General features: G+C 46.0%; 1 protein-coding gene across 2 annotated transcripts in view; it reads left to right on the top strand.

Annotated features, from left to right (window-relative positions):
- Positions 1-13549, top strand: part of LOC147098018 (histone acetyltransferase KAT6A-like) — a 198421-nt gene that overhangs the window by 605 nt on the left and 184267 nt on the right. For both annotated transcript variants that reach the window (XM_085971213.1, XM_085971214.1), the window contains exon 2: positions 294-1358. In XM_085971213.1, the coding sequence (XP_085827339.1) occupies positions 759-1358 (600 nt within the window). In that variant the 5' untranslated portion in view covers positions 294-758. The remainder of the gene's footprint in view (positions 1-293; positions 1359-13549) is intronic.

A 13549-nucleotide genomic window follows, 5' to 3' on the forward strand; every position in this document is an offset into this window, starting at 1 on the left:
CGAGGGCCGGGAGCCACCTGCGGCCCCCAGTGCGGCAAAAAAACCCCAGCGCCGGGGCTGTAAACAAAAGCTGGCCTGCTGGAGCCCCCAGTCCCCGGCCCAGGGCCAACAAAACCCCCCAAAATCCCCCTCAACCCCACTGCCACCCTCCCCAGCCACCCTGCACTTGGCCTGGCCCCTCAATCTGCAGCTCGGCCACCCTCCACACTTCATATCATTTGTGATCTTTTTAAATGTTATATATTATTTTTGTTGTTGTGCCTCTTCCCTTCTAAAATGCTTCTTCTCCCCAGATGCAGCAGCCTCCTCCTCCTGCCAAGTGGATTACCCTTTCCAGCAAGTGAGAAGTTGTGGAACTTTACTTACAATTTAAAAAAAAAACAAATCAATTGGACCTTCGCTGCCCATGAAAGGTTGTTCTTTTGTGAACCGTTTGATTTTTTTCTCTCTGGACTTCACCTGACGAAAGGAGCAGCGCTCCGAAAGCTTGTGATTTTTTCAAATAAAGCTGTTGGACTATAACCTGGTGTTGTGTGACTTCTCACAGTTGTCTTTTCCTGGGAGCCGCAGAAGCCCTGGTGGGAGAGAGAGAGGGAAAAAAAAAAGGGAGATTGGCTTCGCTTTGGGGAAAACGTCAATGCTATCTATGGTGAACTGCTTCTTTATTCCGAGAAATCTTTTTTTGTTATGTGTGGAACTGCTTCAACACCGAGATAAGGGGTAACACAACACTCTGTGGATACTGGGAGTCATCAGCCATGGTAAAACTTGCAAATCCGTTGTATACCGAGTGGATTCTGGAGGCAATCCAGAAAGTTAAGAAGCAGAAACAGAGACCTTCGGAGGAAAGGATTTGCAATGCTGTGTCCTCATCCCACGGATTAGACAGAAAAACTGTCCTGGAACAGCTGGAGCTGAGTGTGAAAGATGGGACAATCTTAAAGGTTACAAATAAGGGACTTAATTCCTACAAGGATCCAGACAATCCGGGGCGGATTGTACTCCCCAAACCTCGGAATCAGTCAAAGTCAGATGCTAAACACAGCGTCGACTGGAATAAACTTCTCAAAAGGGCAATTGAGGGCTTGTCGGAGCCCAGTGGGTCGTCGCTGAAGAACATTGAACGGTTTCTGAGGGGTCAGAAGGATGTGATCGCCGTTTTTGGAGCTGGCGCCTCTTCGGTCCTCCACCAGCAGCTGAGGCTTTCCCTGAAGCGTTCTATAAGCCACGACAGGATCGTCAAGGATGGGCCCCTGTATCGGCTGTCGCGCGGCAAATCGGGTGGCGATGGCAAGCAGGGACATGAGACCATCTCCTGCCTTCCACCGGTTAGCCTCCTGACTCATGAGAAGGACAAGGTAGGTGGCATTTGGATGAAGACGGAAACTTGTTATTGTCTTAAATTGAGGCCTCGACGACCAAATGTAAATTGACTGATTTCAGGAGAAGTCGAAAGCGTTTGGGCAAAGTTATTGCAGGAAGGATGGAAAGTTTTGGTCAGGAATGTAATCTCTGCTCTTAATTCCAATTTGTCCCCTGTGCTTGCAACACATGGGTGGGATGAGAGAGAGTGTTCAAATACTTTCAAGTACCAAAAATGTCCCCTTCAGTTGAGAAAATACTTCAAATCTGATCGCCATCATGGAAGCGTTCAGCAATTAAGTTTGCTACTTAAGTGTTTTGTGACCACGGGTGATTTATCACTCATGTAGGCCTTATAATCACTCTATTGCAATACTGTTTAAGGGAAATTGGTGTCAAACTCTGTGGTGGAGGTACAACTAACTTGGAGTTAGCAGAAAGCTTGCAGTTCTTGCGCAGTTTCTGTGTTGTCTCTTTACATAAAGGAACTTGGGCTTGATTTTAAAGGCTCCGACAGCTTTATTATTTATTTAGTTGGTGAATATATTTCTACAAGTCGTCCCAGTTGAGACTCAACGCTTGTTTAATATGGGTTTCGGCTGACGGATGATTAATAAATATGAATGCAGTGCACAAAATGCGGGGCAGCATGGTACAATGTTTTGAGATTTCTTGTAGCTCAGATCATTGCTGCTGTCATTCCTTATTGCTTAATGTTTTGTTTTCAACTGTGTGGGGCTCGGTGTTGGAAAATGCTGTCATGGATCACAAGATCTGACTGCCAGGTCCATTTCTTCTCGCCATTAATACCAAGCAGTACCAACCCCTCTGTGTCACCCACCGCACACATTCGGCAGTGTAGATCCTCCTGAATTGCTCATTCAGGCCTCTGAAAAGCTCCAGGAAGCACCCTTTCAGGGTTTGGGTCTGTGCCAGCATGGGTTTGGACTCACAACACTGTAATGTGCACTCCAAGCCGATACTTCAGTGCTGTTGCCTTGCCTTCATTTGTTGTGGGTCTGTGTTCGTCTGAGATTAAAATTTGTTGCAGCTCGTTATGTTGGAGGCTGTGTCTGTAACGTTGCAAAGTGAGGACATCCATAGATTTTATCTGTTAACCTGGCGGCATGGTATTGTACTGGTGTAAGGAAAGATTGGGCTGCATTTACCCACATATCAACCGCCACTGTGCCCTTAAAATTACTTAAATGTGTGAAGATCGTTCACGTATTTCAACGTGTTACAGTACTATATAAATAAAAACATCTCTCTCTGTACTTGTAAAGAACTTCAATTTATGCATGTCCTCAGGATATCCCATAGCGCTTCACAGTCAATGAATTACTTTGGATATGCAATCATTGTTATGTAAGCAAATGTGGCAGCAAATCTGTGCACAGCAAGGTCCCACAAACAGCAGTGAGATAAATGACCATTTAATCTGTTTTTGGTCGTGTTAACTGAGGGATAACTCTTGGCCAGGACACGAGAACTCCCCTTGCTGTTCTAATAATGCTTTAGAATCTTTTATATCCACCGGAACTTGTGGACGGGGCCTCGGTCTAACATCTGGTCTAAAAGGCGGCACCTCCAACAATGCAGCACTCCCTCAGTACTTCACTGGAGTGTCAGCCTGGAGTACTAACGGCCTGTCCTGGAGCAGGGCTTGCACGCCCACCCTTCTGCCTTGGAGGCAAGCGTGCTACCAGCGAGCCAAGCTGACACGATGCAGGAAGGTAATGGAGAGATTGCATCAATTCAGCCGCGAAATCATAAAGTTGCACACATTCAGCAACTCGAGCAGGTGAACGTGCACCTTGCAGTTTCTGGTGTGAATTCTCAAGTCTCCATTGTGGCTTCCCTTCCAAGTTCAGCTAGAATGTTGCCTCTGGCTGCTGTCTGTGGGCCTGGTCTAGACATTTATATTAAACTGGCATCGAAGGTTGCAACCTTTGGCATCAGGATCTGTGGATAATATCGTGTGTTGATGGGCCAGCCACAGGTGTAGCATTTAGCAGTATAGCTACACAGTGGTTATCTACTGTGCTGGGAATGTTCTATTAAGATTTACTTTGGTGATATTTTGCCGCACAGGATGGTACCCTGAGGTTAGCGGAATTAGGTGAAGAATATCATAGATGAAGGAGGACAAAGGTTGAAGCCATCAAAAGTAGCTGTGGTTATATTTGTGAGATGTGTAACAAAAATTGTGTCTTTGAGGGATTTAAAGAAACAAGCTTTTCACAGCCCCATTTAGGGTACAGAGGAGCCCCTGATGATGTGATTCGGCCTGTCAGAGGCTGGGGCTTGTGAGCACACAGTCTGAAGGAAGTTGTGAATGTATAAAGTGGAATCATTAATAAAAGTGTGGACAGTGGTGATTGACGAGGTCATTCAAATGAAGCAGGAACAGAGTGAGAAAGAAATAACAGTCCAGGGGAACCCAGGTCTTAATGGGAAGGGGGAAAAAAAGGGCTTGGAGGGTAAGCCATCAACCGCAGCATAGGCGGAGCAATTTGAGAGGAATCTGGGTAGCCAGAGACACAGCTTTGTTGTCGTGTTTAGAAGTGCCAGACTCTCTCTCTCAGGTGTTGGAGATGCACACACGTGTGATTCACCAAAATGTTCTAGGGGTCGTAACAATGAGCCAAGAGGTCAGCTTGCTCTTTAGAAGAGTGAGTAACTGCACCATTAGGGTGGAAGAGGAATGAATGGCTAGGCTTCACCACAGTCCTGAGAGATTGATAAGGGTCTAAGAGTTAATGCTGAAGCAGCAGGAAGACAGCACTTGGTGCTTCTGTTCAAGCTGAGGGAGTATAGCAGCTCCGATAGCAGATTTACCAAAGTTGGCTCACTCAGAGTGTCGCACACTAATCAAGAGACTGGATGTAAAAACCGAAAATGCTGGAAATACTCAGCAGGTCAGGCAGTATCTGTGGAGAGAGGAACAGAGTTAACATTTCAGGTCAATGACCCTTCGTCGGAACTGTGAGCCAGTTCTGACGAAGGGTCATCGACCTGAAAACTTGACTCTGTTTCTGTCTCCACAGAGGCTGCCTGACCTGCTGAGTATTTCCAGCATTTTCGGTTTCTATTTCCGATTTCCAGCATCCGCAGTATTTTGCTTTTGTAGGAGACTGGATGTGATGGGCAATGTTCTTGCAATGGACTCTGCCCTCTCTCCTTGGAATTGCAACTTAAAGGTGAGGTTTAAAAGAACTTGTGTGGGTGCATGTACGCTGGGAAGACATTGTGGGCCAAATAGGTGTAGAATGTGAGTGAGATTCATCACAGAATCATAGAAAGTTACAGCACGGAAAGAGGCCATTTCGGCCCATCGTGTCCGCGCCGGCCAACAAAGAGCTATCCAGCCTAATCCCACTTCCCAGCTCTTGCTCCGTGGCCCTGCAGGTTACAGCATCCCAAGTGCACATCCAAGTACTTTTTAAATGTGGTTAGGGTTCCTGCCTCTACCACCCTTTCAGGCAGTGAGTTCCAGACCCCCACAACCCTCTGGGTGAAGAAATTTCCCCTCAAATCCCCTCTAAACCTTCCCCCAATTACTTTAAATCTGTGCCCCCTGGTTTTTGACCCCTCTGTTAAGGGAAATAGGTCCTTTCTATCCACTTTATCTATGCCCCTCATAATTTTATACACCTCAATAAGGTCTTCCCCCAGCCTCCTCTGTTCCAAGGGAAACAGACCCAGCCTATCCAGTCTTTCCTCATAGCTAAGATTCTCTACTCCCAGCAACATCCTTGTAAATCTCCTCTGTACCCTCTCTAGTGCAATCACATCTTTCCTGTAATGTGGTGACCAGAACTGCACGCAGTACTCTAGCTGAGGCCTAACTAGTGTTTTATACAGTTGAAGCATAACCCCCCTGCTCTTGTATTCTATGCCACGGCTAAAAGAGGCAAGCATTCCGTATGCCTTCTTAACCACCTGATCTACTTGGCCTTGGTGAGGATGGAGGTAGTTGGGCAGTGGCTGTCCTGCATTGCCCTCCTGGTGCCTGAACCATCTGCACCATAACTAGTGGTACATGGGACAGCTCAGACATAGATTTCAAGTCTGAGCATAAATGGGACATTTGTCATCAGTCAACCCATTTGAAAGCTCTTGGAGTTAGAAGGCTTACAGTTGCACCCGAGTGCTTCCTTCAAGGCATACAAAATGCAGCAGGTTTTAAACAAACTGTTTTTTGTTCAGTAGAAGCAGTACTTTGAGTGTTTGTAGACAGAGGCTATGCAGTGGTCAGCAGAAAGAAAGGGAGAAAGACTTGCATTTCTATAGCGCCTTTCACTACCATCAGACACCCCAAAGCGCTTTACAACCAATGAAGTACTTTTTGAAGTGGAGTCACTCTTGTAATGTGGGAAACGCGGCAGCCAATTTGCACACAGCAAGGTCCCACAAACAGCAATGTGATAATGACCAGATAATCTGTTTTAGTGACGTTGATTGAGGGATAAATATTGGCTCCTCTTCGAAATAGTGCCATGGGATCTTTCACGTCCACCTGAGAGAGCAGAAGGAGCCTCGGTTTAACGTCTCATCCAAAAGACGGCACCCTCTGACAGTGCGGCACTCCCTCAGCACTGCACTGGAGTGTCGGCCTAGCTTTAAGTGCTCAAGCCTCTGGAGTGGGACTTTGAACCCACAACCTTCTGACTCCGAGGCGCGGGCGCTGAGTCCCGGCTGACCTGCAGTGAGAGAGCATCAATATCTACTTGTGAGACTGCTCATATCCCACTTGCGACTATGTCACTGGAGTTATCTGATCAGTCGCACTTGTGGAGGTGTTTGATCCCTTCATGCGGCCGCTCATCACGGAACACACTCGTCTTTTAAGCTTGATACAATTTATTTTTATATTGGAGAGCTTTTACTGTAGCTGTTACGATGGCATGTGACTTAATAATGGTATCCGCGTGTCGGCACTGGTTCTCATCACCTGTTCCCTCCTCCTCCACCGTCCAGTTGTTGCCCATTAGGAGGTTGGGGGTTTCGATTAATTCCCAGCCAGTTATTCTTTTTCTACACTGAGGCTGCAGTGTCTATCGACATTTATAAGAGAAGAGAAAATGCTTGCTGACGCTAAGTTTCCTGAGTAATGAGTGCTCGGTTCTGTCTAACTGAATGAGAATTGCTGTGAAGAACTAAGCCATACTAGTACCACCTTCTGATTTGGACATGCTGCTGTAAAGGTACCTTCAATATTTTAGTAGGTAGTTAAATACTGTAATTGGGAAAAAAGAGCCCGAACATATGATGAGCATCTTGAAATGGAAACATAAACATCAATGTGGTTTGAACTTGGAAGATGAAAGCAACATGCAAACTATCGTGAAGATCGTGTGACAGATAATCTCACTCCTGACATTAGGCTGACGCAGACTCGATGGGCCGAATGGCCTCCTGTGTTGTACTATTCTATGATGCTCTAATGTGTGACAACACAAGTTGGAAATGAGTGATATAGTGCATTCTCGCCAACACGAGCTGGGGGAATCGTGCATTCTCGCCAACACGAGCTGGGGGAATCGTGCATTCTCACCAACACGAGCTGTGGGAATCGTGCATTCTCACCAACACGAGCTGGGGGATTCGTGCATTCTCACCAACACGAGCTGGGGGAATCGTGCATTCTCGCCAACACGAGCTGGGGGAATCGTAATGAGTAAAAAGGATGTATACTGCTTCGACGATAGCAAAATACTGCAGATGCTGGAAATCCGAAATAACAACAGAAAATGCTGGAAAAACTCAGCAGGCCAGGCAACATTCGTGGAGAGAGAAACAGAGTTAATGTTTCAGGTCGAAACCCTTCTTCAGAACTGTGGGGAAAAAAAAGCAGGAAATGAAACAGATTAAGAGGCCAGTTTGGGGGCTGGGAAATGGGGGAGGGGATGAAAGAACAAAAGGGAAGGTCTGAGAGGTGAAGAGACATTAAGAGATACTCAAGACGAGACGAGATGGTAATAGGACAGGTAAAGAGACAAAGGATGGCTCTAGATGAAGTGTGAAATGTGCTGGCAGAGTGAGAGACAGCTGCCGTGTGGGAGAGAGAAAATGGGGGAAAGGCACAAACCAAAGGTGTGGATAAAATATATATAAAAATATGCGGGAAACTCTCGATTTACTGGCACCTAAATAACCGGAAATCTCTCTTAACCGGCAAAATTCAGGAGTAGGTTCAGGTAAGTTTTACTTCATATTACTGGCCGTGTAACCGGGGTTCCTGGATCTGTGGCCGTGTACGGGGCTCTCGTACCTTAGTAAGTATACCTCTCTGTAATCCGGACTTTTTGATCAACCAGCACCACGCCGGTCCCGTCGGTGCCGGGTAAAAAAGAGTTTCCTGTAATGGGGGCTGAGGTTATGATCTGAAATTGTTGAACTCGATATTGAGTCCAGAAGGCTGTAAAGTGCAGGTTTCGACCTGAAACGTTAACTCTGTTTCTCTCTCCACGGACGTATACTGCTTACGCAGGCGGATGGAGAAGGAGGTGGCGAGCTACTCCATTTTCCCCCATGGACCTTGTGGCCAGTTCAGGCCAGGTATTGAAAGTAAGCTGTGAGTTCCCGTCTCCTGCCAGGTAAATGTGCGTGACGAAGGGGGTCGAAGCAAGCAAGGAAAAAATAACATCTTAAGATGTTGTCAATTCAAAAGAAATGATGTGCAAAAACGTTTCTTTCCAAAGCGATGAACATTGCTGTGGCGTGAGATTGTTTAAGATGAAAGATGTGACTGCTGACATGAAACAGAAATGGTAAATCAAGGGCCACATACTCATTTGCATTCAGTGCTTAAAAAAAAAAAAGACTTTTGAGATCTGCAGTGTAACTAATCCAATCTCAGTGGTTTGATAGAACAACAGAAAATGCTGGAAACACTCAGCAGGCCAGGCAGCATCCGTGGAGAGAGAAACAGAGTTAACGTTTCAGGTCACGGATGCTGCCTGGCCTGCTGAGTGTTTCCTGAATTTTGTGTTGTTTCAGATTTCCAGCATCCGCAGTATTTTGCTATTGTATCAGTGTTTTGATGTTGTGTTCGATGATGGTATTTACAGTAGCTACATTAGTTTGCATCTTGTCTTGCTACATACAGTCTCTGCGGAATGTCGTTTTCCCATTTCCAGGCCCCTTTTTACCAGCTATGTTGAGTTCAAATGCAAAAGGCTTGAGTGGTTCCACAGGAAGTCCCGTGGCTGAGTGGGAAGGTGATCCATACTGTTAACAGTTGTTACAGTGTGCCTGTAAGCCAATGAAAGGCACTTGAGTAGCACAGGGTTGAATCAGTTTGAGATTTATTTTTGTTGGCTGGCTGCGGAGGACTCACTCCCTCGCTCCTCGATTGACTACCTTACCTGATGAACCTGGCTGTAAATGATGGAGTTGAGCCTGTGTCCTGTCACTTTGTGTTGCCTCAAGTTAGAAAATAAGAAATAGGAGCAGGAGTCGGCCACACGGCCCCTCGAGCCTGCCCCAACATTCAATAAGACCATGGCTGATCTTCGACCTCAACTCCACTTTCCCGCCCGATCCCCATATCCCTTGATTCCCCTAGAGTCCAAAAATCTATCGATCTCAGCCTTGAAACATATAAAATTCTAACAGGACTAGACAGACTAGATGCAGGAAGGATGTTCCCGATGGCCGGGGAGTCCAGAACCAGGAGTCACAGTCTAAGGATAAGGGGTAAGCCATTTAGGACTGAGATGAGGAGGAATTTCTTCACCCAGAGAGTGGTGAACCTGTGGAAATTCTCTACCACAGAAGGCAGTAGAGGCCAATTCATTAAATATATTCAAGAAAGATTTAGATATATTTCTTAAGGCTAAAGGGATCAAGGGATATGGGGAGAAGGCAGGGACAGGGTACTGAATTTGGATGATCAACCATGATCGCATTGAATGGCGGAGCAGGCTCGAGGGGCCGAATGACCTACTCCTGCTCCTATCTTCTATGTTTCTATGAATATACTCAACGACTCAGCATCCACAGCCCTCTGGGGTAGAGAATCCCAAAGAGTCACAACCCTCTGAGTGAAGAAATTCCTCCTCATCTCGGTCTTAAATGGCCGACCCCTTATCCTGAGACTGTGCCCCCCCAGTTCTAGACACTCCACCCAGGGGAAACAGCCTCTCAGCATCTACCCTGTCAATCCCCCTCAGAATCTTACATGTTTCAATGAAATCGCCTCTCATTCTTCTAAACTCCAGAGAGTATAGACCCAATCTACTCAATCTCTCCTCATAGGACAACCCTCTCATCCCAGGGATCAAGTACGCAGATCCATCTCTTGTCACTCTTTGCCATTGATCTGTTCTGAGCGGACCAATCCAGATGAGCCGGATGTCAGGGACTCTGCTTACTTTTCGGCGGGACGGGAAAACGCAAAACCTTAAATTCAATTTTGAATGAAAAACTCAAGTTGACCCAGTGTCCACCTTGGGTTATGCTGTACGAAGTGAAGCACTGGCATCAGCGGACTGGGAGCAGTTTAACATGTTACACAGGAGTGGGAAAGAAGGTAGAGGAAGATGGAGGAAAGTGGTGAAAGAGCTGATGTCAAGACGCGGTATATTTGGACAATTCTTTTATGACTACAAAAGAAATTATGATAAACCATACTGGTTTATTGTTCCAAAGCGTGAACATTTGATATAGGCATCACCTAATTGATGGCAGGTAGTAATTATTTTATCCTTATTATGTAAGTTACATGCTAAATGTACTTTTCCTTTGTGATAATCCTGAACTCTGATAATTGGGTAATCTTGCCATTTTAACAGGAAATGGATGAAAATTGCTTGTGCCAAGACGAACATGTATTTGCATGAAAAGGCCTGAATTAAATTAGAATATATCGCTTTCTTTCAAACTTGAGTTGCTCCAGCGAGTACATTGTCAGCCATGAAACACCAGGGTGAAATATTGATGGTCGCTGGTTGCTCACTAATGGTAGTAGGGGCAATTTGAGGAATTAAGAGCATCACAGAAGTATATCACGTGTGATTTGTGTTTTTTCCTTCTAAGTATTGCACCAATATGTTAAACAAGGCTGATGACAATATTGGGTCCTGTTGGAATATAGCCTGATGCACCAGGAACCGTGTTCACCAATTAAAGATATATATAGCTCGTTCTAGATTGGTATTTTATTTTAATTTAAAATTGAACATTTTATTTACAGTTAATGACATTACAGAGCTCAGGTCTCAGCTCTTTGTACAAAGTCACAAGCCATCATTCCCTGCAAGGCAGGGGGTCCCCGTCTCTTCAAGTTGGTGATGTGATCTCCAAGCTTCTCGATCATCTTCACTTGTGTTCATCCAGATAGTGGGACAGATTCAGGAGTCCTTAACGACATTTAAAAAAAAAGAAAATGCTTTTTTTCTCTCGCCCTGCCACCACTGCTAGCCTTTGCTTTGCTCCCTTGGTTTAGGAGGAGTTCCAGTATATCTCCACAAGTTGATATCATTCCATGATGGGCCGAGAGGGAAGTGAGTTTGCCATCGGAGCATATTACAGGAAACTTTGTGCTATCCGGCACCGACGGGACCGAGCTGTTGCGGTCCCATCAAAACTGCCGGACAAACCAGCGCTAATGTTGAAACATACGGAGCTCCGTATCTGGCAACAAACCCTGTTGCTTCAGCTTCTAAACAGTCGGCCGTACCTGGCAAGCGTCTCTGTAGCTTAGCAACAGCTTCAGCGAGACCTTGCAGAGCCTGACTGGTGGAAAAAAAAAAGCAACGAAAAGCAAAAAAACCTAACGAAACGGCTCCTGATTTTTGCCGGTGGATCGAGCATTCCGGACAGTTAACCTCCGGATAAACCAAAGTTTCCTGTAATTGAGTCATTGCCCTTTATGCAGCTATCTGCCATAGCGAGTGGGTCTGGCCGAGAACCTGTAAAAGCTGCAGCGGTAAGTTTGGCTGAGCGACAGACCCATCCCCTGCCCCTTGAACTTTGACAGGATGTCCCCCTGTGCTGGCAGGCTGACTAAATGCAACTGAACATTATACACCCGACACATATGATGGATTTGCACATGGTAAGATATAAATGCTTGAGAGGTCTCGGGATTTGTTTTGAGCCTTTGGGAAGCCCCTACTTAATGTGCGACAGCAAATCGCCTTGAAAGAGCTCTGCATGATTCAGAATGAACTTCTGTGGTATCAGAATGGTGTGTTGATCAATGTTTGCAGTTGATAAGTGATTGCAGGAGGCTGGTGTTGTTGCCATTGCCTTTTACTAATCATGAAAGTGAAACTGAAGTGTGTCCAAAGTTTATGGTCGACCCTTTGAACTTGGTTATAAATGTTTGACAGATCTGCAAACTCCCCAAGCTCTTCGTTTTAGTTCTGGCTGAGCTCTGAGAAGAATTGACAGGATTAGTGAACTTGCCTGAAGTTGAGAACAGGCGCGTACACAGGCAGAGAACGGGAATGTGTGATTGAGCCAAGTGGGACAGTAAACCCATTGCCACGGAGCGGCGGGATGTGGCTGAGGTCCCCATCTCTGAACAAGTGGAGGTGGGGCGCTTTCCCCACACAGAGCGATGGCTTTTATGCACCCGTGGGCACATTACACGCTGGCATTGTCGGGCTCGGCACCAAGTAGTCTGCGATTGCATTTGTCAATAGCAAAATACTGCGGATGCTGGAAATCTGAAATAACAACAGAAAATGCTGGAAACACTCAGCAGGCCAGGCAGCATCCGTGGAGAGAGAAACAGAGTTAACGTTTCAGGTCTGGGACCCTTCATCAGAACTGGAAAAAGCTGGCGATGTAACAGATATTAAGCAGGTGCCGAGGCAGGGAGGCGGTGGGGGGGGTTGGGGGAGGAAGGAATTGAAGGAACATTCTGTGCTAAGGTCGGAGGCAGGAAAGATAAAATGTTGCAAATGGGGATGGCAAAATCATACAGCCTGAAGAATGGGGGCAGGGGTTATAGTTTGAAATTGTTGAACTCAATGTTGAGTCCAGATTGCATTTGTCACTTGGGGTGGAATGTCCCAACAGAGGGAGAAGTGATGGAAAGCCATAAATAAAATATTTAGCTCCTCAGATATATTTTGTCTTGTGGTTTTCGAAATTGAGAGTTTATAATTAGAAAGCAAAAACTTGCCTTTCTATAGCGCCTTTCACGACCTCGCGACGTTCTAAAGCACTTCACGGCCATTGAAGTACTTCTGAAGCGTAGTCACTGTTGTAATGTAGAAAACGCAGCAGTGACTACACGTCAAAAGTACTTCATTGGCTGTAAAGCTTTGGGGTGTCCTGAGGTCGTGAAAGGCGCTATCCGAATGCAAGCCTTTTTTGTTGCTTGCGGGATAAATGTTGGCCAGGACACCGGGGAGAACTCCCCTGCTCCTCTTCCAAATAGTGCCGCGGGATCCTTTACGTCCACCGGAGAGGGCAGACGGGGCCTCGGTTTAACATCTCGTCCAAAAGACGGCACCTTCCGACAGTGCAGCACTCCTTCAGTAACTCTGGCAAAGCTTTGAATAAAACCTAAACATTTGTTTGGGAACTTGAAAAGGAGCTAATTTGGTTGGCTAAAGTGAAAGGTAGCATTTCCAATACCGTTCTCTGCTGTGTATGGTTTGAGCAGATTTCTCGAGCACGCTCCTTAGCTTTTCCTGTCTCTGATGTATGTCGGCTTGTGGAGACGAAGCAATTGAGATTGCAAAGGCTTGGCTGCATTGGGTTCCTGCTGCTGTTTGAGTCAGAATCATAGAATAGTACAGCACAGAATGAGGTTATTCGGCCCATCGAGTCTGCGCCGGCTCTTTCGAAGAGCAATCCAGTTAGTCCCACTCCCCCGCTCTTTCCCCATATCCCTGCAATTTTGTCTCCTTCAAGTATTTATCCCATTCCCTTTTTGAAGGCTACTATTGTATCTGCATCCACCATCCTATCAGGCAGCGCATTCCAAATCCTAACCACTCGCTGCGTAAAACAGTTTTTCCTCAGGTCGCCTCTGGTTCTTTTGCCAATCACCTTAAATCTGGGCCCTCTGGTTATCAACCCTTCAGCCATTGGAAACAGTTTCTCTTTATTTACTCTATCTAAACCCTTCATCATTTTAAACACCTCTATCAAATCTCTTAGCCTTCTCTGCTTCAAGGAGAACAACCCCAGCTTCTCCAGTCTGTCCACGTAACTGTAA

The sequence above is a fragment of the Somniosus microcephalus genome, chromosome 30 (assembly GCF_052327205.1).
Source record: "Somniosus microcephalus isolate GS21.2 chromosome 30, FLI_Smic_1.0, whole genome shotgun sequence".
In the NCBI taxonomy this organism is placed as follows: domain Eukaryota; kingdom Metazoa; phylum Chordata; class Chondrichthyes; order Squaliformes; family Somniosidae; genus Somniosus; species Somniosus microcephalus.